At 38.3% G+C, this 22,841-nt stretch overlaps 1 protein-coding gene across 1 annotated transcript; it reads left to right on the top strand.

Annotated features, from left to right (window-relative positions):
• The first annotated feature begins 89 nt into the window (after positions 1–89).
• Positions 90–22,256, top strand: LOC110063800 (E3 ubiquitin-protein ligase LRSAM1-like). The gene is made up of 28 exons (XM_089274985.1): positions 90–490; positions 590–666; positions 1,914–1,967; positions 6,896–6,940; positions 7,153–7,227; positions 8,600–8,668; positions 8,987–9,071; positions 9,176–9,300; positions 9,555–9,597; positions 10,343–10,390; positions 10,508–10,558; positions 10,921–10,988; positions 11,457–11,486; positions 12,025–12,147; positions 13,148–13,235; positions 13,690–13,741; positions 13,928–13,972; positions 14,661–14,731; positions 15,022–15,121; positions 15,420–15,507; positions 16,021–16,095; positions 16,376–16,456; positions 16,883–16,978; positions 17,117–17,215; positions 17,969–18,094; positions 18,464–18,574; positions 19,254–19,361; positions 19,917–22,256. The coding sequence occupies exons 2-28, from the start codon at positions 595–597 to the stop codon at positions 20,037–20,039; spliced, it is 2,151 nt and encodes a 716-aa protein (XP_089131111.1). The 5' UTR covers positions 90–490; positions 590–594; the 3' UTR covers positions 20,040–22,256.
• The last annotated feature ends 585 nt before the right edge of the window (positions 22,257–22,841 follow it).

Genomic DNA, 22,841 nt, shown 5'->3' with positions numbered 1-22,841 from the left:
CGCAGCAAAAGGACACCAACCTCGTTCCCAGGAATTCCCCCTGGGAACGAGGTTGATGGTGTAGTTATATATTTATCCAAGTCTGATTTTTTTTTTCTTTCGGGATTTTGGGTATATCCAGCAAGTGTTTTATTCATTGGCTTTAGCTCTTTTCTTCTTAAACTCCCCCATAATATAATTATACAGTGTTTTTGCATGAAGTCCAGAAGACCGGAAGTGTGTGAACAGAAAGGGTCACGCGAAGTTTGATTTGTCACGCAATGTTTTCGTCAGAATAAATTGTGTGACAAGCTATTACGTATCTCCGCCCACTCGTTCTACGTAGGAGACTAAAGTTGTTTCATAGATAGAAAATAAAGTATGACGTCTGATCTGTTATGCAGTAAAATTTTCTCTGAACCGTGAAAATCTAAAGTTGATTTCGCGTTTCTGCGGGTGAAAAAACATTTGATTTCTCTCGAAGGGTCGCTTGCACCTGTAACTATTTTTGGTACGTGCGGTATTACCCACAATGCATTAAATACAAAATGGCTGTACACTGCAATATGGCGTAGATCTCCAATTAAATAGTTATTTCTTCTTCTGCCAGAGATTATGCCGTTTTTTAAGTCAAGAAAAGTCAGTAAAGATGAAGCAAAGAAACGGGTGGAACGATGTCTGGTCGTAGTAAGTGTGCTTTTGCAGATTACGTAGCTTATTTCTTGAATAGTTGTTTTGATCTGATGTTCGATCGGTCGGTAACCAGTTTCCTCTTTGGGTATGTTCGCAAATTAATTAGTCGAAAACGTTACTAATAATCCTTGTCATTCTAAGAACTCGGTTTCTTTGATAGTTGGAGTCTTACGAAGAAACTAGAAAAAAAGCCAAGAAACACAATTTCATTACCTTTGTAGGATATACCTGGATGCTCTTTCTGATTATCAGAAGAGCTGATCTGTTGGTTAGCATGATGGTAACAGCTCGGTTTGCAAGCCACAGACTTCTCAAAAGGCTGTCGTTATCACGAGCTCTCCGTTGCAATATTTAGTATTGACTGACTCTTGAAACCAGCTTTAAAATTTCCATGGTTACTACATCTTACATCTGCCCAATGTCTTCTTTTCTTCCTGTTGACCCAAATGCACGGCTTTTTCGTACAAGACGAGTTTTCGTCATTGCTTGTCCCACAAAATATTGGTCAACACTATTCTGTGTTGTTTTCATAAATTCTTTCCTCAAAAGAGTAATGTCTTCCTACCTAACTGACTTGAGTATTGAACATTGCCAAAATAACTTGCCATGTTTATGTGATGAAAGGTACATTGTGAAGTCCTTGCAGGTGAACGTTTTGTTTTGAGCAGGGCAGGTCAATATTTTTCTTTTACTGTGCCTCTCTTTACGCAGAAATAGTGTTCAGCGAACCTGGCAATGCTTGGGGAAACAGGCAATTGTTACAGGGCAATGGGAAAATGCTATGGAAACTGGAATGAGCTCTGACAGTTGTAGGCCAGTTTGACCCAAGTGCAATATTTTACCACACGTGGCCTGGGATTTCATTTGCTGTACAAAATATTTTTCCACTGAAATGGACCATGCCCGAATAACCTTTTAACTTAATTGCAGAGTGACAATTGTTACAGCAAATTTCAATCCAGCTTAGGAGTGTGACCTTACCGCTGATATTTTCCGTGTTAGAGGAAAGATTGATGGCTCTGTAAATTGTAGTACTTGTAGGAGGCTTAGGTCTCCGTTTCTTGATCTTAACAGGTCTTAAAGTCTAGTTATTAATTAAAACTCATGTGAATACAGAGCTTTCTCATTTTTTTTAAGCTTTTCAGTACTGAAATTATTTATTAATAGATTGTATCTTCAGATCAGTTAAAGCATACATTTTCTGCTTGTGATTTCAATTTTCTTTTTTTTTTCTTGTTAAGGGAAGAGAGTCTCCAGATCCAGCTTTTGATTTGTCAAATTGTGGAGCAACAGAGGTATATATGTGCTCTAAATCTATCCATGCCTATTTGATTAACACTGATAATATTAACTAGTCAGTAATTTGGCTTACAAATGCACAGTTCAAGCAACAACTGGTATGTGATCTCACTGATGGATACAATTATTATTATTATTATTATTATTATTATTACTATTACTGTTATTACTATTATTATTATTATTATCATTATCATCATCATTATCATTATCATTATGACTGCCACTTAACTGCTAGCCAAGCATGTGTCTGCAAATTTTAGAAAGTGAATAATGGCGTGAACTTGTGAATTAGTGTTTTAGGATCTTTTTAATATTTTTATTTTCATCAAAACTTTAGTTTATTATTATTATTATTATTATTATTATTATTATTACCATTACCATTACCATTATCATTATCATTATCATTATCATTATCATTGTTATTATTATTATTATTATCATTATTATTATTATTGTCTCTAGCCATTTCCATTTAAACATTTTTTTTTGCAATTGCAGATTTATTATCAGTATTTTTCTATAATGCTGAAATACCGGTTTTAGAAATTACTTATTCTAAACAACAGCTTATGTCCTTGTTGATTTTGTAACATTATCCTGCCTTGGCAGCAAATAGGCATCCTAGATTTTTGTAAATAGTTTTGTCTTGAGTCTTGGCTTGACTTCCTCAGTCATGTTTTTTGGTGAGGTACTGAGTACACAGTACTTTCACAATGCGTCTCTTGACCACTAAGGTGTATGAATGGGTACTGACAAATTGTTGAGGCAATGTGGAAACAATAGCATTCATGGGAGTAAGTGAGAGGGGTATTTGATTGATGAGGATTGCATGTATCATATACCAAATTAAATGTTGGGACTAACGTTCTCCTGTGATAGCTAGAATTGTTAGCAATACAGGTGTAGACTTGACTGCAATACATTTCTCTTCTAAAATATGCAAATAGTTTAGAGAATTAAGTGGTACACTAAAAAATTTAACAGCATTTTCCCTTTAGGGGTGATGATTTAGAACCTTCACATGTTCAGTGTTACTCTTACTACTTATTAAGTTTACTAATAGTCATTAGATTTCATTTTTACAGTGAAATCCCCTATACCCTTAAAACATTGATTTGGAGGTTTGGAACCTTTTAGGATGTCTTTAAAGCTTCTGCAGGGTTGAAATTAGAGTTGCTTGCAAGAAGCTGTTTGCAGCTGGTTAAAAAAGGGAAACCCTGATGTTAAAATAACACATCTTAAGGCATTGACAAGGTTTGTTATGAATATACCCATGAAGAACCTTCTTTTATTAAATATGCAAATTATGCAAGTTTGATGGCCATTGAAGCATAATATGCAATTGAGGGCACGTGATAATCGTATTTTCTCTGCTTGATGTATCTTTTGAAGATTTAAAGGGACGACTCAAAGGACCAAGTGATGATTCCTGATAAAATCTATCCAGGCAAAAATTTTTTTGTAGTTTGTGTCAGCATTGACCTTTTCAAGTGGGGCTGAATAGGCAGTGGAATTAAATGACTTTGACAATATCAAGTGTGATCTACCAATTTAGAAGGAACTGTTTAGAAAACAATTTTGTTTAAATGCTACACATGAAGAATTTGAAATATGATAATTTATTGGTAAATAATGAGTTAAAGTGTATTGAAAGCAAAGGCCTTTTAAAACACTCTTTTTATTGGTGTCCTTCTGACTGTTGTTTTACTCGTGTGAGTCATTTCACATTTGTCGCACAAGCCCTTATAATAAATAGGTCACACATATGATATGCACTGCATGTGACTGGGTGTTTTCACTGGGAAAAGTTTCTTAAAATTAGCAATTAAAGATGCTCTGAAAAAAGGAAATGAGATAAAAAAACCGGCAGGTATATTTTGCAAGTTGCAGGTTGAAATTTAATTATAACTGGAAAAACCGCTGGCAATTAAAAGAAATGTACAGGTGGTAGACTTACTGTGACTGTTACATGACTTTGTTGACAATCGCTCAGAAAGGTGGCTTCCACTTAAGTGCCAAACTGGCCAAAGCAATGGGAGGAGAGTATATTCCTATGATTTTAAGCCTGCAATGAATTATTGTTTTTGAAGAAACATCTGAAATATCATCTGAAATATCTAGATAACAGCAGACACGTAAAGATTTTAAGGAAAACAACCAATTTTTTAAGTTTATAAGACATGTTTCGACAGAACTTCTGTCATCTTCAGTTGAATGATTACAAAGCAAGTTGAATAATAAGTAGACAAAAATGCTAATTAAGAGAAATAGTAACAAAAGAACGTGAAAAGGTGTAAATTAAAAGGATAATTTTAGATTTACATGGTGTAATTGCTGATTGAGGCAAGGTAGTTCTTTTTCAATATGGATAGCCTCCTTTATCTTGAGTTGAAAGCTGGTAGTGGCGTGATCTAAAATATGAAAGCAATCTGTTGAACACAATGAGCAACAACGTTCAGAATTCTGAAGATGTTTGAAAATGTGAGAGGCCTTATCAACGGCTAAGTGCTCACGTACGTGTGTGGAAAAATATCGGGTGGTTTCGCCAACATAACAGGCATTACAGCCCACACATGTAAACTTATAAACCACATGTGAACCAAGCCCGCCGGGGATAGGGTCTTTCACACCAAAAAGGTTACCTATCTTAAAGGAAGAAAAAACTAATTTGATGTCTAAATCATTACAATAGCGCTTGATTAAGTGTCGAATCTTCTTCTGAGTGATGACAGAAAAATGGCCTATGTACGGCAGCTTAAAGTAAAACGTGGGCGAGGTGGTAAGGGGGTAGCCACGGGGACAATGATTGCTATGGGTCCCAGTGATGTAACGGTTAACCACTTTTTCAATTAAATGGGCAGGGAAAAGGTTCTTTTTGAGAATTTCAGTAAGCTTGGTTATGTCCTCCTGTAACCCCAACCAAGTGTTGTTGATCTTGAAGGCCCTGTCAACAAGAGTGCTAATGAGACCTACTTTGTATGAGTACGAGGTGAAGCTAAAATAATTAGTTAATGACCCAGTAAAGGTTTTCTTACGGTAAACCCTAGTTAAGAAAGAATTAGTGTCACTATTATCAATAAGAACATCTAGAAAGGGTAATTCGCGATTAAGTTCTTCTTCCATAGTAAACCTTATGTTGGGGTGCCTAGAGTTAATGTAGTCAAAAAATATAACAGCATCGTGCTCCAAGTGAAATAAACAAAAAGTGTCGTCAACATACCTACGATAAAATAAAATTTTAGAGCATTGAAAATTTGGTTGGGGTTACAGTTGGTTGGGGTTACACGAGGACATAACCAAGCTTACTGAAATTCTCAAAAAGAGCCTTTTCCCTGCCCATTTAATTGAAAAAGTGGTTAAGCATTACATCACTGGGACCCATAGCAATCACTGTCCCCGTGGCTACCCCCTTACCACCTCGCCCACGTTTTACTTTAAGCTGCCGTACATAGGCCATTTTTCTGTCATCACTCAGAAGAAGATTCGACACTTAATCAAGCGCTATTGTAATGATTTAGACATCAAATTAGTTTTTTCTTCCTTTAAGATAGGTAACCTTTTTGGTGTGAAAGACCCTATCCCCGGCGGGCTTGGTTCACATGTGGTTTATAAGTTTACATGTGCGAGCTGTAATGCCTGTTATGTTGGCGAAACCACCCAACATTTTTCCACACGCGTACGTGAGCACTTAGCCGTTGATAAGGCCTCTCACATTTTCAAACATCTTCAGAATTCTGAACGTTGTTGCTCATTGTGTTCAACAGGTTGCTTTCATATTTTAGATCACGCCACTACCAGCTTTCAACTCAAGATAAAGGAGGCTATCCATATTGAAAAAGAACTACCTTGCCTCAATCAGCAATTACACCATGTAAATCTAAAATTATCCTTTTAATTTACACCTTTTCATGTTCTTTTGTTACTATTTGTCTTAATTAGCATTTTTGTCTACTTATTATTCAACTTGCTTTGTAATCATTCAACTGAAGATGACAGAAGTTCTGTCGAAACATGTCTTATAAACTTAAAAAATTGGTCATTTTCCTTAAAATCTTTACGCATCTGAAATATCTGCTGAATTTGGTTTCTTCCCTGTGAGTACCAAAATGAAAGCACACTGAGCTTGTGCTAGTATATTCCGTTGGTTGAAATCTTGTATTATTTCATTTCTTTATTTATTTGCTTCATTTGTGATGTGTAATCTTCTGTTGTTGAGGGAAGACCCAAGCCAAATTTGAAATCGATGGAAACATCTGTGGAGCTGCCATCCAGATGTGTCAATTGATAAGTACTTATAGCGGATCGATCATGTTTTCACTATGTGAAAGAGGTGAACTACTTTATGTAAGAACCCCTGACAAGTATATAGGTTATTAATTATTTTTAGTGCCAGCAGTTTTCCAGTTATAATTACATTTCAACCTGCAACTTGCAACCTGCAAAATATACCTACCGTAAAAAAAACACCACTAACTAGCTAATAATCATTTTTCTAGAAAATAGTAGTCCCTCTCACAGAAGGCATTTAAGCTTGAATCTCGCCTCCCCACTCCTCTGGAAATTCCAGTTTTGGTTTCATACTTTCCTTTAAAGGCTTCAATTGGCATTTGCCACTCCCACCCCATGGAACTGCTATTAACCTTCCATGGAGGGGTTAGAAATATATTTTTTAGAACTGCACAGTAAAGTGAAAATTGATAAATCCAGCCAGCTTGTGATTGACATGCACTCATTTAAAGTAGACCAACTTTGGTAGTCGTATTCTTTCCTCAGCATTGAATAGATCTTTGTAGTTTTTTTTTGTTTTATTACCCAAGACATCAGTCCAAGTTGGACTTTGTTTGCCTATTAATAACTGGCACCTTGCAGTTATCATCATAGCTTAATATAATAACGTGTTCTCTAATTTAATTCTCAGGTACCCAAGGGAGTGTATTCTTTATGCAGGGTGCTTCAAAAAGAGGTGTGTTCTTAACTTAAATATAACATGATATTAGTTGATGTATCATTTTTATTCACTTTATTATAAAATCCTGTTATTTTTAATCATGCCAAATCCTACATTACACTCGTTGTAAGTTGTGTTTTTTGTTTTTGTTTTCATTCTTTCTCCATGCCTTATTGACTGTGACTCAGGCCACTAATAATGATATTTTGTCATATTCATTTCTCTAGGCCCTTTTATTGTTTGATAATGATATATCAAATCTAAAGGGTGGAGGAGATCTGAAGGATCTATCAAACTTAAGGGTGAGAGCTAGAAATGTTGTACATTAATTGATTAATTAAAATTAAGTAAGATTTATTGTAAAAACTGTCATCTTTTTTGGCAACCGCCTGTTTTTAGCAACCCAACAGAACAGTTTCAGTCATTTTTCCATCCATAAAATCACCACTGATCATGGTCATGAAAACTCTGTCATAATGAATATTCTTATTATCACCTGGCATTTCAACTGGTTCTGTTGACTAATGGCAGATTTATACACTTGCTGTATGAAAGTAAAGGTTGCACATTACAAAATATTTTTTGGTCCCATTATCAGCTGGCAAGTGTAAATAAGTGGCCGTAATGATGAGAACCTTTTGCTAACTGCAGTGTGCAACACAGTTTTTATCATGGCAGTGGGTATAGGTAATTGCTTTTGCTGCATGCTGTTTCTTTTGGCGAATAACTTTTTGGTAATTACAATGTTAGCAGATGTTTGTTTCTACAAATTTTATTGTTGGTCAGGATAAGGTGTGAAAGAGGTCTAAAACCTGATGTTATAAAAGGGATGGTAAATGCTCCTTTAAAAAACCATGAGTCTCACAAAATTTCCATCAAATTTCACGGTCGGTCAGTTTCAATATTATGCAAGGCTAAAAACATCTGGAGGTACCAATTTGATGGGTTTTTTTGATAAATGACATCTGAACATCTGGAGCTTGCATTTAAAACACTTTGAAGAAGTCAAAATGTCTTGGGCTCGCAAAGAAAAACACTAGCCTCGCCTTCTCGCAAAGTCTTGCATTTACTATTTCACCATCCCTTATATGTGGCTAAATGTAATTTAGGCTAAGTTAAACGCAAGACCATGCTGGCCAGCAGTATCTCCCGGGGTTTTGGTGCGGGGTGGCTGGGGGTTTCGTGCAGGGGCACCACATGGTTTACAGTTAAGCTTCAGATGTCAAGTCATTCCGCGTTTGTTATCGCTATCGGATAGTTCTCACGGTGCTTTTATTCCCGGCGCGTCCCTCCCTCTAGTCATGGTAAGTATGTGGTAAGTATCTGTGTTTCCACTGTTTTTCAGTGTGACGGTGCCGGTTGGGTGGTTGCTGCTCACAGGGTTCTCATGGTTGCCCTACGTGTTCGGCTCGGTGGCACTCATGGCTTCACCCTCCTTTTAGGCACCACTCCCCAAGCTCATCTATTGTTGATGAGTTTAAATAAATATAAAGCTTGATCAGCTTCAAAACACTTTGTTGTTTGCCTCACACTTTGGAAGAACGTGGTTCTAATCAAGTACCTTTTTCTTATTTATCAAACAGAATTAAATGATAACTCATAAATGGTCTTACTAATAATTTCCTGCACTTGTTATGCTATTAAACTGAGCAGTGAAAGTATTTTTCTCAACAGGTCTTAGATCTTCATAACAATCAAATAACTACACTTCCAGCTGATATTCATGAGCTAAAGGCATTGCAGGTACACATTGTTGAGCCTTTGCTTTTCTGTATAAGTAGAGACCTTTGAGGAAGTCAAAGTTCTCAAACAAAAAACCTTACATGTGGGAGGAAGTACATATTCATAACATATTTATTACCAAAAAATGGACAGACAGGCAGAGAGACAAACAGAACAAATGGGTGGACAGACAGACAGGCAGACAGGCAGGCTGATAGAAAAAGTTCTGAACAGATAGACAAATGAATGGGATCTCTGTACATCATTTCTATATTATGACTTTGGTCCACTGTACCATAATAATAATATTATTATTCTATTTTTGTTTTTATTTTTCAGGTGTTGAATGTTCAAGGAAATAAGCTCAAAGCTCTTCCTGCAGCCATTGGAAACTTGACATCTCTTCAAAGCTTAATCCTGCAAGGTTTGATTATTTTTCCAGTCACGTTTATTTTCCTTATTTGTCATGTCTAAAGGTGAGTAGGTAATTATAAGCTCCCCACTGATGATGTTATTTTTCTTTAACAGGAAATGATCTTCGCTCCTTACCACCTGAAATTGGCAATTTAAAAAGCTTGAGAACACTTAATATATCAGAAAACAGCAACTTACCTGGAGTTCCACCCACCTTGGCTCGTGTAAGAACTTTAGAGGTGAGATTCAGAACACTTATAATTATAATTAAATTTTTGGTAGTTGGGTCTGTAGCCATTAGCTACATCTCAAACTGGAGAGACAGTGTTTCATCACATTTATTTTGATCAGTTGTTAAGAAAATTGGTTGCAGTTTAAGATTGTCAAAAGGCCTATTAATTTTCTTTCTATATCAGTCAATCTTAATTTATTTTTTTATAGTTGGGCCCATATTTGAGTTTCTGTCTCATGTATTGTACTATTTATTTTTCAGACTATTATTCTTGATGTGGACAAAATAACTTTCCCACCTAAAGGTAATAGACAGAAGAAAGTTATAAGTTTAGTTTTGATTGTGATAACATTTTTATCAGTGTGAATGGTCAAATTTTAAAAGCTACTTGTCCAAAGGAAACTCACTGTTTGGTGGTAAACTATTCCTTACTAGAAAAGCTGTGACTGATACATTAACCAAATTGTAAAATGCGTTGGACCCCTATCTAGGTTTATTAGTGCAAGCTAGGGTTACGTTTTTGTTTTTTTGGGCAAGATGCTCTGTCTCTTTCAACGAGGCACTGACCTGCAATGGACCTATAGTGGGGCCACTTTTAAGCCTCAGTAATGTAGCTAAATGTAATTTAGGCTAAGTTAAACACGAAACAAGAATGCGGGCCAGCAGTCTCCCTCAGAGTGGGTATGGGGTGGCCGGGGGATTTGTTCAGGGGCACCTGGATTTTACAGCTCGGTTTTGGATGTGAAGTCATTCCATGTGTTTTTCACTGCTGGACAGTTCTCGTCAAGCTTTTCTCCCAGCCCAACCATCCCCCTTTGGCTTCATGGTAAGGATGTGGTAAGTATCCTGTGTTTCCACAGTTTTTTCAGTGTGATGTTGCCTGGTGATTGCCACTCACAGGGTCGTCTTGGATACCCTATGCACTCGCTTTAGTTTCCTCTTGGGCTCCACCATCCTTTCAGGCACCATTCCCCAAGCTCATCGACCTTTGATGAGTTTAAGTGCAGTTTGGTATTCTTGTAATAATCAATGTTGTTTTTTCTTCTTAGATGTGTCATCTGAGGGGACAGCATCAATTATGAAATATCTTTGCAAAGGTAAATCACTCAAGATATGAATTGTATAATTATTATACAGTATATTTAATACTACTGACTAAGCTCCATTTTACTGGTGTTGTAATGATTTTTTGTGTTTGTTTTATCTCTTATTAGTGGCTGGAATTGAGTATGTTCCTCCATCCAAACATTTGTTAAATGTGTTAGGTATGTATTAAAATGATTTGTATATAAATACATGTTATGTTGTAAAGGTTGCTAACTTATTGTTAATATTTTGGCATAGGTTATTTGTTGCAAAAAAGCCTAGTTTACTAAAGTAGCATGCCCTTCCCCTGTGTAGTTAACATATAGCAAGAACAAGATGAAAATGGATGCATGCTACCTTTTAACATGTTAGAGATTAAATTATAATAGAATAAATATCAAATACTAAAAGAAAATAAATGTCATATTATGAGATACCAAAATAGTTTTACATGTATATGTTATTGCTAAGCATCTTGTGCAGAGGGTGCACAGCAGAATTTTGTTGTCTGTGTTTGGAGCTAGATGCGTGTTTCTTACAGATCCAGTTGGAAATGGAACAGCTAAAGATAAACGATTGGACCCCACTCCAGTGGATCAGCTTTTGGCAGTGAGTTGTTCAGTTTTAAAAATCAACCTAAATGATTAGGCTCTGCATAATATTTTTCATTGCTGATCAATCAGCTTCTACAAAAATAAAAGTTTTTACAATAATTATTAAAAGTGGTTTGCCTGGTGGGATTTCTAGACAAGTATTTGTTCAATTTATAAGATAACAAGTCAGAAAAGAGTTTGTTTCTTTTGCATTTTCATGCTTACTGGAAGACATTCATTTTGTTTATTGATTTCCTAATTTCAGCTTATGTTATGATGTTTTATGTTTTGTTCATAATTTTAATTAATTATAATAAAATCAATTACCAGTAACCAATTGTAATGGTCTGAATTGGCAAGGTCACTGTCAGGTGAGAACAGGTGAACTCAAATCATTATTTTTGCACATTTCAACTCAAGATTGCATACCATTCAGTTCCACTCTTTCCATGTTTTTACACATATGCGGACATTTTTGTTTCAGAGCACTTTATCACAGCATGAGGCAGAAAAGGTTGGCATGTTGGTTTTGTTTTGCTTAGGTTTTCTCTTTTCGTTATTTTATTGCATTTTGTCTTCAGTTTGTTTGATTCATTTTGATTTTTCAACACTCAGCACATTTATCACAAGTATCATACTGCATGCATTTCATGTATCACATAACACAAAAAGCCTCTTTTTGACCTTCTAAATTAAAACCTTGTGCTAGGCTGTTACCATCAGTCTAAAAAGATGTCAAAAGGGTGTTGACCATTGATGGCATTATACAATACTACCACTTATTATGCGACGAGTTTCACGCAACAGAAAGATGAACCAAATCCAGTGCTGTGATTGGCTCAGAACAACCTACTGTTTCCTGCCGGAGAATGGTTTTCTTTATGCCATATTAGAAATTCAAGATGACTGGATAATGGTCTTGATCTTTTTTGCTGTTTTCTTTCTATGGATCTTGATTGCATCTCGGTCCATGAACACGCAAAAATATTCAGCCATCTTGACATCATGCTTGGTAAAAATGAAGTCCAACCTCTGCTCATTTTGATCCTCAGGAAAAAAGAAGACAGCAGATGATTGAAATAGAAAAACAAATTCAGGAAACAGAGCTTGAACAGCAGGCCCTGGCTGCGAAGGCCAGTAAGCAGCGCATTGACCTTATGGACAAGATACGAGTGGTAATGAAAATTAATGTTTTTAACCACACCATTCCCGAAAATAAAGACTGCAAGCCATCCCAAATTTACCTTGTGGTTCAATGAGTGAGAACTTCTTCTAAGGCCCTACAACCAGATCTCTATCTCCTGGTCGATTTGTTGTTCTCTCTCATGAACTTGGAATGGCAGGAAGTCATGACAAGTGACTTTATTAGCATGTTAGCTACATGCAAGGCAGTTGGTGTGTGTGGAAAGCTAGGGGCCATTTTTCAGCTTAGTGCAGGTTGTTCACCACAAAACGATAGGAAGCTTTAGCAAATCACTATGGCTGCCAACGTGAACATCACCAAACAAAAGGTTTCCTGAGTAGAACAATGGTTCTGCGTGTGAGTTCTGACTTTTGTTACATTTCTTACTTGTCATCTGCAAAGCAACAATGTGATGAGTTCTGCGTCTTTTGGTTAACCTGAACTGCAACAGCTAACTTTCATCAGTTTTTCTTTTGGAATTGAATGCTGTCATTACATCTTTAGCCTGAGCAAGTTTTTAGACTGATAGGCGTACTAAACAGATCTACATAACTGTGACATTCCACGGTAAAATATAAATCGATTTTGTGCAATGTGTCATCTTGGCATTGCCATCGTCATTCCTAAAAGTCCCTAATCTCTGCTATAGATTTGAATATGATTGTTATCAAACTAAAAGCAGTCCTAACCTGAAAATGTTTGTGAAACAGACATTATGGTGCCCTGCAAGCGAGCCCTCTTGGACAAGAATTTCCAAGAGAGCTTTCTTGCAGGCTAACTCAGTGTTCAATCATGTTGAACTTGCTGTACTTGTAGAGTGAGTTTAGGTTTTTCTTGCTCATGACAGCTACTGTACATCTTGTTTGTAGCTTAAAAAAATCTTCCAAAAGTTGTATCTTAATTTTCAATAAAAAGGAAATGTAAAGTTGCAGAGAGACACAGGGAATGCTGCTTCTGAACTTAGAATATTAACAATAAAGTGTTTTCTATAGGCCAAAGCAGAAATGGATAACCGCACATTATGGAAACAACAGCAACAAGATCTTGAAAGACAAAAACTGGTGTCAGTAATGGCAGCAGGTATTCATTCACTGTAGATATGTTTATAGCCTGCGTGTGGCTGATGTGTTAGGCTATATAGTCCAAGTGGTAAACTCTGGCCAGCAAGGAGATCACTGCAAAATGGCGGAGAGCCCTCCCCCCTCCCCTCTTCCCACCCCCCATAATCAGATGCAACATCATTCCTATACCCTATAGACTGAGAGAGAGGCAGTAAAAAGAGAGGTCCTGGGGACAAGAAGCCCATTCCTGGTGGCTTTGCCATTCTAAAGCTTTACCACGCATGTGACAGCTCAAAAAGGGAAGGCTATACAGATCATTAGCACCAGAAATCCTTTAAACTCTTGGCAGTATTATCAAAACTTAAAAATATATATTGACCCCTGGCATATTTTTAGTTTTGCTCGCCAAGAACTTTTAATTTTTAGATTGTGCCTTTTAACAGGAGAGGTGATGAATTATTATTTTGTTGCAGATGAACAGCTCACCAATGACACTGTGGCGATGATATTACAAGTTAATGAAAGGTAAATCCAACAAAACCTCTTTGTCGGGATGGTTTTTTCAACGTGACTTAATTTACATTCTACTTCATACTTTTTTTTTTTTGGTGAGAAAATTTACGTAACAAATAAGTATTTAAGTCAGGTGGTACATGCTTAATCCCTCAGTTAGGAAGTACTAACCATTAAATTTTCTTAATTATATTTCAGAGCTCAGAAGGCGGAAATGATACTTGATGAAATGGAGAAAGAAAGGTACCGTGTTCCGTTACTTAAAGGTTCCTTGACAAAGAAAAGTCAAAACCACACTGACACTTTATGTTGTACTTACACGTAGGTTAGGACATTTCAAAACTCCATTTTCCATCAGCAAAAACAAATAATCTTACACGCGATCACTGCAAATGTGGCATTAATTATGGAACAAGGCATGGGACACTATTTTATCGTAGGTTTCCCAACAATTTGCCGGATCCCATTTGTAAACCTTTGTAGAAAGACACAGAGTGACTTGCTCAGAAAAACGCGGTTCCATTCCCATACCGCTGAGTCCGCTAGTCAAGTTAAAGAAAATGTTCAAGTGTTGTTGTTTATAGTGGTCAATGCGCTTAGCTACACCAAGCTAGTTCAGAGGCGTGCAACTTATACTGAAAGAAACGAATATATCAACTTTAGAAACATAATAGGCTTAAAAATCCCAGCTGGCAGTAGGCAGGCCAGTTGGCTATTTACAAGCATCACCGTGAAGTTAAACTAGGGTCTACCGAGAAACAACTCCAGATAAGTGGTCAGAGCGGGACTTGAACCCGCGACCTCGGGATTTCGAGTCCGGCGTCCTAACTACCGGCCATGCTGCCTCCCCTAATCCATGAGTCACAAGGAGAGAAGAGAGAGTTGTTTAGAGGGGATTAAATAATCCGATACACGTTGTTTTACTGTACAGAATGAGAACTGAAGAGCTGATCAAGGTCACACAGGAAGAAGCTGAGAAACTACGAAAGGAGGAAGTTCTAGGTTGGTGATAATCCTTTCCACTGCTTTTGCTCAATGCACAACCATTTTGTTCGAGTTTCTCTTGAATAAGTGCACTCTGGGGTGGGTACTGATACTATAAGGGTGGGGTGAGGTGAGGTGGGCTTTTTAGCCCTAAGTGGATCTGAAGAATGGAAAGAAACTACACTCGTGTAACGAAAAGATGTTTCACTTTAGTAGTATTTACTTTTGTGGGGCTTTATGAATTAGAGACACTCGGACCAACATGTTTGAAACTTTATTTATGTTTGCTTTTTTTTTTTTCGTGGTAGCTTCCATGGCTCGCCTTTTAGAAAGTCAAGAAAGTCAAAGTCGACTTATAAGAGAATATGAACGAACGAGAGAGAAGACTGCTAGTCAGGCCATGAATGAGTAAGTATATACTTCTTCATTCTTCAGAATCTCTCTGTTTGTAACATCTCTGACAACACGCGACTGTGATGCAGTCAGCAGCAGGGATCTGCGCATGAGACATTTCCGACAATTGGTTCAGCTCACAGTTAGCCAGCGCAGCGGTCAAACGTATGGCGTTTGTGAATTTCCCGCCAAAACTGTTGCTGCCAGATGAAGACATGCAAACCAAGTCAATACGTTGTCTCACCTTAACAAAAGTACTGTTTTCGCTGACAAATCAATTAATTAGGGTGTTCTGTTGTTTATTCTTTGCCAGGTCTGTAGAAGCTGATGCACGGTTGCTTGGCATTTTGAATGAACAGTACGACGACAGAGATACTCTTATTTCTGAGATCTCCAGAGAGGTCAGACATTTGGTTGTTTGCTTCCAATGTGTCCGTCTTGTTTTATTTTCTCAATGACATATTAGGTATAGGAACGCATTCATGGTACCAACAGTTCCGGGACACTTTCTATAAGTGGACGTTTAGATGAAGTCCTCATGAAGTGCTCCCTTGTAACTGATTTTGGAGGTATTGTCTCACTGGCTTTGTAAAGTGCCAATGTAAAGCAAGGCGCAACCTTCGAAAAACAAGCAGAACAACATTCACTGCACGAGTATCGCAAACAAGACAATGAGACATAGCTTTCCCGATATCTGGCATTAAATGCCGGGAATTATGAGTTTTTACTGATGCCTTGTCTCTTGTTTAGTCAAGCACTTGACTGACTTAATAGTTCTCGTTGTGAGCGTCGATTTCTTTTGATTTTGCCGCGACTTTTCTTGTCCTCTTTGTTTTATTCAGAGGTTTTCTGATTTCGCGTCATCCACATTGCAGTGTATCATCAATATTTAATATTCGTCTTTTGATGTTTAGGAACGCGCACAGATGGAAGCAATTCAAGCTCTTCAACTTCAGACGGATGCAAAACATCGCAGAATCACAGGCCAGGTAATGAAGCTACATAATGATTATTGCACGGCTGTGCAAAGAATGGCCAGAACGAATTCCCTTGTGGGTTGTTTTCTCATTAAGGCCTTCTGGAATCTAGCTAGTATAACTTTTTATAACTCTTTCTGTACAAATCATTCTATCATTCTTCCGTTTTCAGTCTGTATTTGGAGGGTATCGATGTACTTCGTGGTCCCTGGCGTAATTCCATCACTCGTGTAACTGTCAATTTTTGTTATCTATCCAACGTGAAAATTCCTGTTCGTTTGTTTGGCAACAGATTTCAATGCTGCAAGACGAACTGGCGAAACTGACGCTCACAGAACTGGAGAAGAGAGACGAACGGCAGGATGTTGAGAGGGTATGTCAGTTGCTTAGTCGTACAATCACTTCTCAGCGGAAACGCATGGGAGAATCTGTGAACTGAACGCACGGTTTTCCTCCCACTTCATGATTTTTCACATCATGTCCAACTTGGTTACCGCCTGGAACATCTGGGTTGACAACAGAAATGCAAGTCACCACAACTGTTGTTATTTGTCAAGAAAACTCTTTTTAATTCTTGAACAAATTTCAGTTTGAATCGATTGCTTTCGGTCGCTGAATCTTTTCTCACTTGAGTTTTATAGCTCTTATTTCTTTGCCGATTACCACATTCTAAACATGCGAGGGAGACATTGGGGTTAAAGGTACCTCGTTTCCATGTTACTATACACAAACTTCCTTTAGCTGGTTCAAGTTGTTTTCCTTCCGCTTGTAGAGAGACTGTGGTGTTGTTGTCTTTCAGACTGTCCTGGAGTCGAAGAGAGAAGCTTTAACTGGTCTGCTGGTTCAGCTTGTTGGAGAACAGCACAAAAGGGAAGACGAACTGATGAAGAGACTCGTAAGTTTTTCATTCAATCTGACTTAATTGTTTCACAGTCACCGAATGACAGCGACGATGATGAAGTCAGAAATGAGATTGCTTAGTAGTATTGAGTGACTTGACACTCAGGTAAACGTACTCTCTATTTTGTTGCAGGTTGAGATGGAGCACAAAAGAGAAACTGATATCGAGGATTATTGGTTGATACAGTATCAGAGGTTACTGGAGAGTAAACCTCTTACTCTGCTTGAAAAGGTGCGTGTTCTCAGCTAAGTCTTACTCGACTCAGTACATTATCAGGCTGACACGGAGCTCTGGGCTGGGAACTTGCCATTTGGTCCAAAATTCCACCGAGTTTGGTTCGGAGTAAGTGGCAAACTCTTCTTTGGTTCACCCAAGTGGAAAACTCTCCGAAACCACGGTACCTCTTAGCACTAGCCTTTTTGGAGTTCGTTTATTTTCTTCGGGAATCATCCAGTTGGGCAAACCCGAAATTGCTATTTACCTCCCAACCTGAATTTCCGGGGTTCTTGACAGAATAGAAAGCGCCTCTCAGTAGTCTCTTGGGCTCATTAAGGAGAATTGCTACTTACCTTGTCTGGGATGCTGGTCGGTCGCAGTTCGTCAAAGCATGTTGTCTAATGTTGTGCCAACGAATGGCGTTAATCATTCTCCCCTCCCAACCACATTATAGGTATTTTTCTGTACCTTATTTATAACTGTATACATGGTCTTCGACTTCTTGAACAATGAAGCTGCCAAACAGTAGGGCAGCATGTAGTGTAACCTGCGAACAAGCGCAGTTCCTTTTTTTTCGTTATCACCGCGAAATGAAAGAACACCTGATCCTATGTTAGAAATTTCCCGTGGAGCGTTAGGCTAGACTAACTCGTAACGTAGAATCGTCTATAAAATACCTATCTTCGCTTTGGGAGATTTTAAGGAACCGAACCCTTTTTACCGTAAAAACGGTTCAGCTCTTAACCGTTCTGTGTCGTCATTTAACAGGAGTGCGATAGTGTCATTTCTGACGTACTTGCCGAGGCAGAGGCCCAAGACTACGCTTCACACTTCGCTCGTCATCGCATCACGTGGGAAATGCTTAAAACTATGACAGACAAAGAACTCAAAGAGGTAAGGGACACAATGGTACAAAGTACAACCTCGTTGCCAACCTCGTTTTCAGGGTCTCTCCTTCTGGGACGAAGAGAAATCCTGGAAACGAGGTTGCCTCGTTACTGTGTTGAAGAAAGGCCATGTGAACGAGGCATGTATGGGATGTATGGAGTTAGTTATAACAAGGTACAATATTAGCTTGGAATCGAAGGGATTACAGCTCCATCAGTGTAAAGGCAGGTTCTTCTCATCAACGTATTTTTGTCTTTCCACTTTGCTGTTAGAGTGTTCATTCATATCCTTGGCATTATTTCTTTTTCATAATCAAACGTGACACAGTAAAGTCAACCTAACGTTGTGTTAAGTTTTAATTTCCGTTTTTCGTAGCTGGGTATACACGAGCTTGGAGTTCGTAAGGCAATCCTGAGCGTGGTCCAAGAACGACTCCGTTTTGACACCAAGGCAAAGGAAAAGGCAAAAGAGATTGAAAGACCTGAGGTATGGAGAACAATATGCCGGCATGTTGATATAAAACCATTATTGCGGCATTTGCATCGATTTTGAGTAGTTCAAACAAGATTTTAGGAAGACCTGGATTTATTTCACTGAGTTGTGAAACAATACTACAGCTGACAGGAACCGTGTTAATTAAAGCTGGTTTTCAGTAGTGCTTAAGCGTAAACATTAGTTGACATACGCAAACGCAGTGACGCAGTGACATACGCAAATGGTGACGAGTGAAATTAGGAAATAATTTCACCCGCGTTTTCTCAAAATTTTTATTAGAATTTTGACTAAACATAAGTGAAATTATCACTTCTTAATTTTACGAGAATAACATTTGATTACATTTTAATATCATAGGTGACAAATTACGCTTACAATCGTTTTTTTTTTACTCTTGGTTATTGTATCGAGAAATTTCGCGCCAAACGTTGCTATGGCGATTTTGTAATATCACGTGTGATATAAATAAACGCTGAAATTTCTCGCCAACATTAAGGAGTAATTTGTCACCCATGAAATCATACACTTAATTACTGGTGCCGATGGAAACAGTTTTGTTTTTCCGAGAATCTCAATGCTTCCCGACAGTACTTTCTATTTAATGTTTGTTGCTACCTTTTTTTGGTTAATCTAGTACTTCTTATAGTGACGCTATTTCTCTGATTAATAGGCACCAGTCCCTCGAGCTCCTGTGCTGCCAACACAACCCTCGCCATCAGCACCTGTACTGGAGAACCGAGACATGACAACAGAATGCGTGATCTGCATGGATCAGAAGGTAAAGGCTTATTCGCCTTGCCTTACGCGAAAGACTGAATCCTTATACTGAGTGCAAAGGTCGATCAAAATTTCAACTCGTACGCGTTCTCTAGCCAGTCAAAGTTTGGGTAGGTTACGTCTGCATACGAGCCAAGTGGCCCATCGGGCCGGAGCTTATCCCGGTTTCTGACGTGAAAGTGTCTTGCCCTAAAACACAACAATGTCCCCAGCTAGGGCTCGAACCCGGACCGCTCGATCTGGAATCGAGCACACTAACCATGAGGCCACCGCGTCTCCCTTAGCCAATCAGAAGGGAGGTGTTTTATTCCAAGCCAATGAAGTGAAGCTTTTTAATTTTAAGTTATCGGTCAGTTGCTTTATTTTCCGCCCAGAAGTTAGCTCTGTCACTACTTTCGTTGTGCAATTTCTAATAAGAAAGCACCCACTTTTTGTGCAATATACTTAATTTACGTCCTCGAGGTTGTGTTCCGATGGGAACGAAGTGCTTGAGAAATGCACTCGGGATGGTTTGAAGATGTCTTTGTCTTGACTTTGTTCTTTCTTGTTTTAACAGTCGGACGTGGTGTTGCTGAATTGTGGTCACGTTTGTTGCTGTTTCAACTGTTCCAACTCGCTAGCCAACTGTCCAATATGTCGCAACCCCGTGGTGCAGCGGGTCAGGATATTCCTCTCATGATACGTCTTTGCCTTTTGGTTATGTTACAAGCAAGTTTTCAGTTTGTAGAGCTAAGAGGGAATGGCTTGGAAAGCAAAAGCCTCCCACACCTCTTATACGTTACGCAAACTAGGGCAAGAAACACAGCAAATCCTCGTAGATTATTATTGTCTAATCAAAATATGGCGCTAACATTAGTGTTAGCGTGATCTCGTGTTGCTTAGCAACCTCAAAGCTGAAAATTGCGGGCCCAGTCAACTCGCAAAAGGTACCTTTACTGTCGACTACAACACTGAAAGCTTAAAAATGACGTTTCCTCAAACGTCTACTATCACATACACTTTGCTCTAAGAAAGGACAAACGCTCGAAAACGCTCCCACGGTAAATTCGCCTCAATCAAGTTCAACTAACTTGGCAAGTGTTTCACTTTCCGGCCGACAGAGCACAATAGTTTCTTTAAGAATTAATAACCTTGTGTCACTAAATGTACCTGTTGTAAACATCAAGCTTAGCAGACTAGACCAAAACTATGTTTTTAGCCTGCAGTGCAGGTAGTTTTGGTGGCGAGTTCGCAAAACCTTGAGTAGTGGGACGCGTGAGAGAGGGTGGGTGGCTTATCTAATACGGAAGCCTGAACACTCGATACGGGAACACTCGCTCGCCCAAAATACGCCTGCACTACTGGCTACCATGTTTTGGAACAGTCTCAGTTCTGCGTCGCTGGTCGATTATCAAGTCACCCTGTTCATTATCGTGTCAAGAAACCCGTCTAAGACTGTCATTTTGCGAAGTTAAATTCAGGCGGGTACACCTTCAAGCAATTTTCTTTAATCATTTATAGTAGATGAACTTCTATAGAGACAGGATGCATAAATAGAAACTTCCTAATCCAGACAGTGCTTGTACCAACAGAGTGTTGTCTGGAGCAATCTTCGAACTGAATTTTTACGTTTAATATCACGCATGCATATTTAAGTTTTCAGTTTAACTGATATTATTTAGGCTTCGTTTGAAATTTGTAATCTTTTGTTATTAGTCTTTTTAATGAAACCACAAAAACACGCTTGGAATAAACGTGTTGTTGAAATAATCGAAAATTAATGGCAAACAATTTAGGTAGAAAAGACTCTTCCCTTGTACTCTTAGAGAGTAATGAGTGTTCACGAATTTCTCATAAAGTTCATTGAACAAGATGCTATGACTAAATGAACTAATTACTGTAATTCTCATAGAGTTTCAAATATCGATTGTTCCGTATTCAAGAGCGTAGTGTAAATTCATTTTAGCTGCGTTTAGAGAGACTAAGAGCTACAATTAAGTCATTAAACGTTTCATTGACGACTTTGTTAAACCTTTGAAACCTAATACATCAGTAACAGTCTAAGGCCCCTAAATGAAGACGAAACGAATAGTTGTATACAAAAGCAACAACTTGAACGGAGAATTTGAATGCGATTGAGTTTAACTGATCTCAGTAATGAATTCCTGTCTTCTCATGACCTGTTTGCCAGACTGCTTTGGAGGCAAATTAGATCCTGACGCTGTTAGGTTTAAGAAGGTTAACAAACGCACTTAATGATTTGGATATTGGTAAAATCAGAGGCTTGTCTAGAAAGAGCAAATTTTGTCACCTTTTCTTTGTTGTCAACATAGATTATAAAACCTGTTTTCTTTTCAGGCTCTAGGTGTAATTCGCTTTCATTGAAGAGAAGAAAGAGCAGTGAAAAAGCATTATTATAATGTAATTAAGTTACTTCTTTTGAGGGTAACCAAACCCTAATTCAGTGATAAAAGAAGTTAAATAATTTAACTCTCTTTTGTTATCTTTGAATTCGTTTCATGATTGGAGCAAATTTGGCAATTTTAAGCAAGCTCCAAGAAAATAGCATTTTGTACGACTGGTTAATCAAGGCGAAAACGTCAAACCATTGCTTCATCTTTTGTAGCATACTGTAGGCAAAAATATGGGTATGGTATCGCTAAATATGGGTATGGTTCAGTCATTTATCTGAGATGGAACTCATAAGATGCGGAACTGATAATTTTTCCCGACTGCTTGTTGAATAAAGTGAAAGGATTACAAAACGGAAAAAGATGGCTTAATGGAGAATGAAAATTGTGGCACGCAATTTCAGTTCTTGTTTATATTGTATATAAAGGACAGTGCTTAGTAAATGTAGGCAGGCGTTATTAAACAAACTGTCCAACTGCACATTAAATACAATTTTAAAAACACATTTTTGATGTAGTTGCTTTAACATGACCTGCTGTTCTCCTCGAGATTAGTTAAGTATGCTTGAATGATAAAGTATATTCGGTTGATTCACGATGTGGCCCGGGGCGGCTCCCCTCCCGTGATGCGGTCACTTGTGATGTAGATCGCGGTGTCTCGACTACATACTGCTCGTCTTCATCATGCGATGAGGTCAACTGACTACGCGTCGCGCTTAAAGTGCGATGCACCGCTGTGATTGGTTTTTCAATAGCTGTGGTAGGTGCATTTCGATCTATCGCTGTTTCGGTGAGCTGTTTCCTCTGCGGTCCGCTGTCGCACGGTTCTCTTTGCTTTTGTTTCTTGATCGTGGGTTTCTATGCTTCGGGAATTTCTATTCCAACATCCCTTGTTGATGTTAGGACGAAGTCCTACGTGAATCGCTCCTTTGACCCGGCGTGTTTATCAGTTAGGATCACCATCAATAAACTTTACCTCATTCCAGAGCTGGTGGTGTCGGAGTCCGCTGAAACGGTGGAGGTCTGGGCACGTACATGTCGGATGTCTCGGTGTTGCTCCTTGATTCTGTCATAGTTAGTAGAGGGGATTC

This window comes from Orbicella faveolata, unplaced genomic scaffold (genome assembly GCF_042242905.1).
Source record: "Orbicella faveolata isolate gen_17 unplaced genomic scaffold, um_ofav_v1 contig_36, whole genome shotgun sequence".
Lineage (NCBI taxonomy): Eukaryota > Metazoa > Cnidaria > Anthozoa > Scleractinia > Merulinidae > Orbicella > Orbicella faveolata.
Note: the sequence above shows the minus strand (reverse complement) of the source record. Positions and strands in the feature narration are given on the sequence as shown.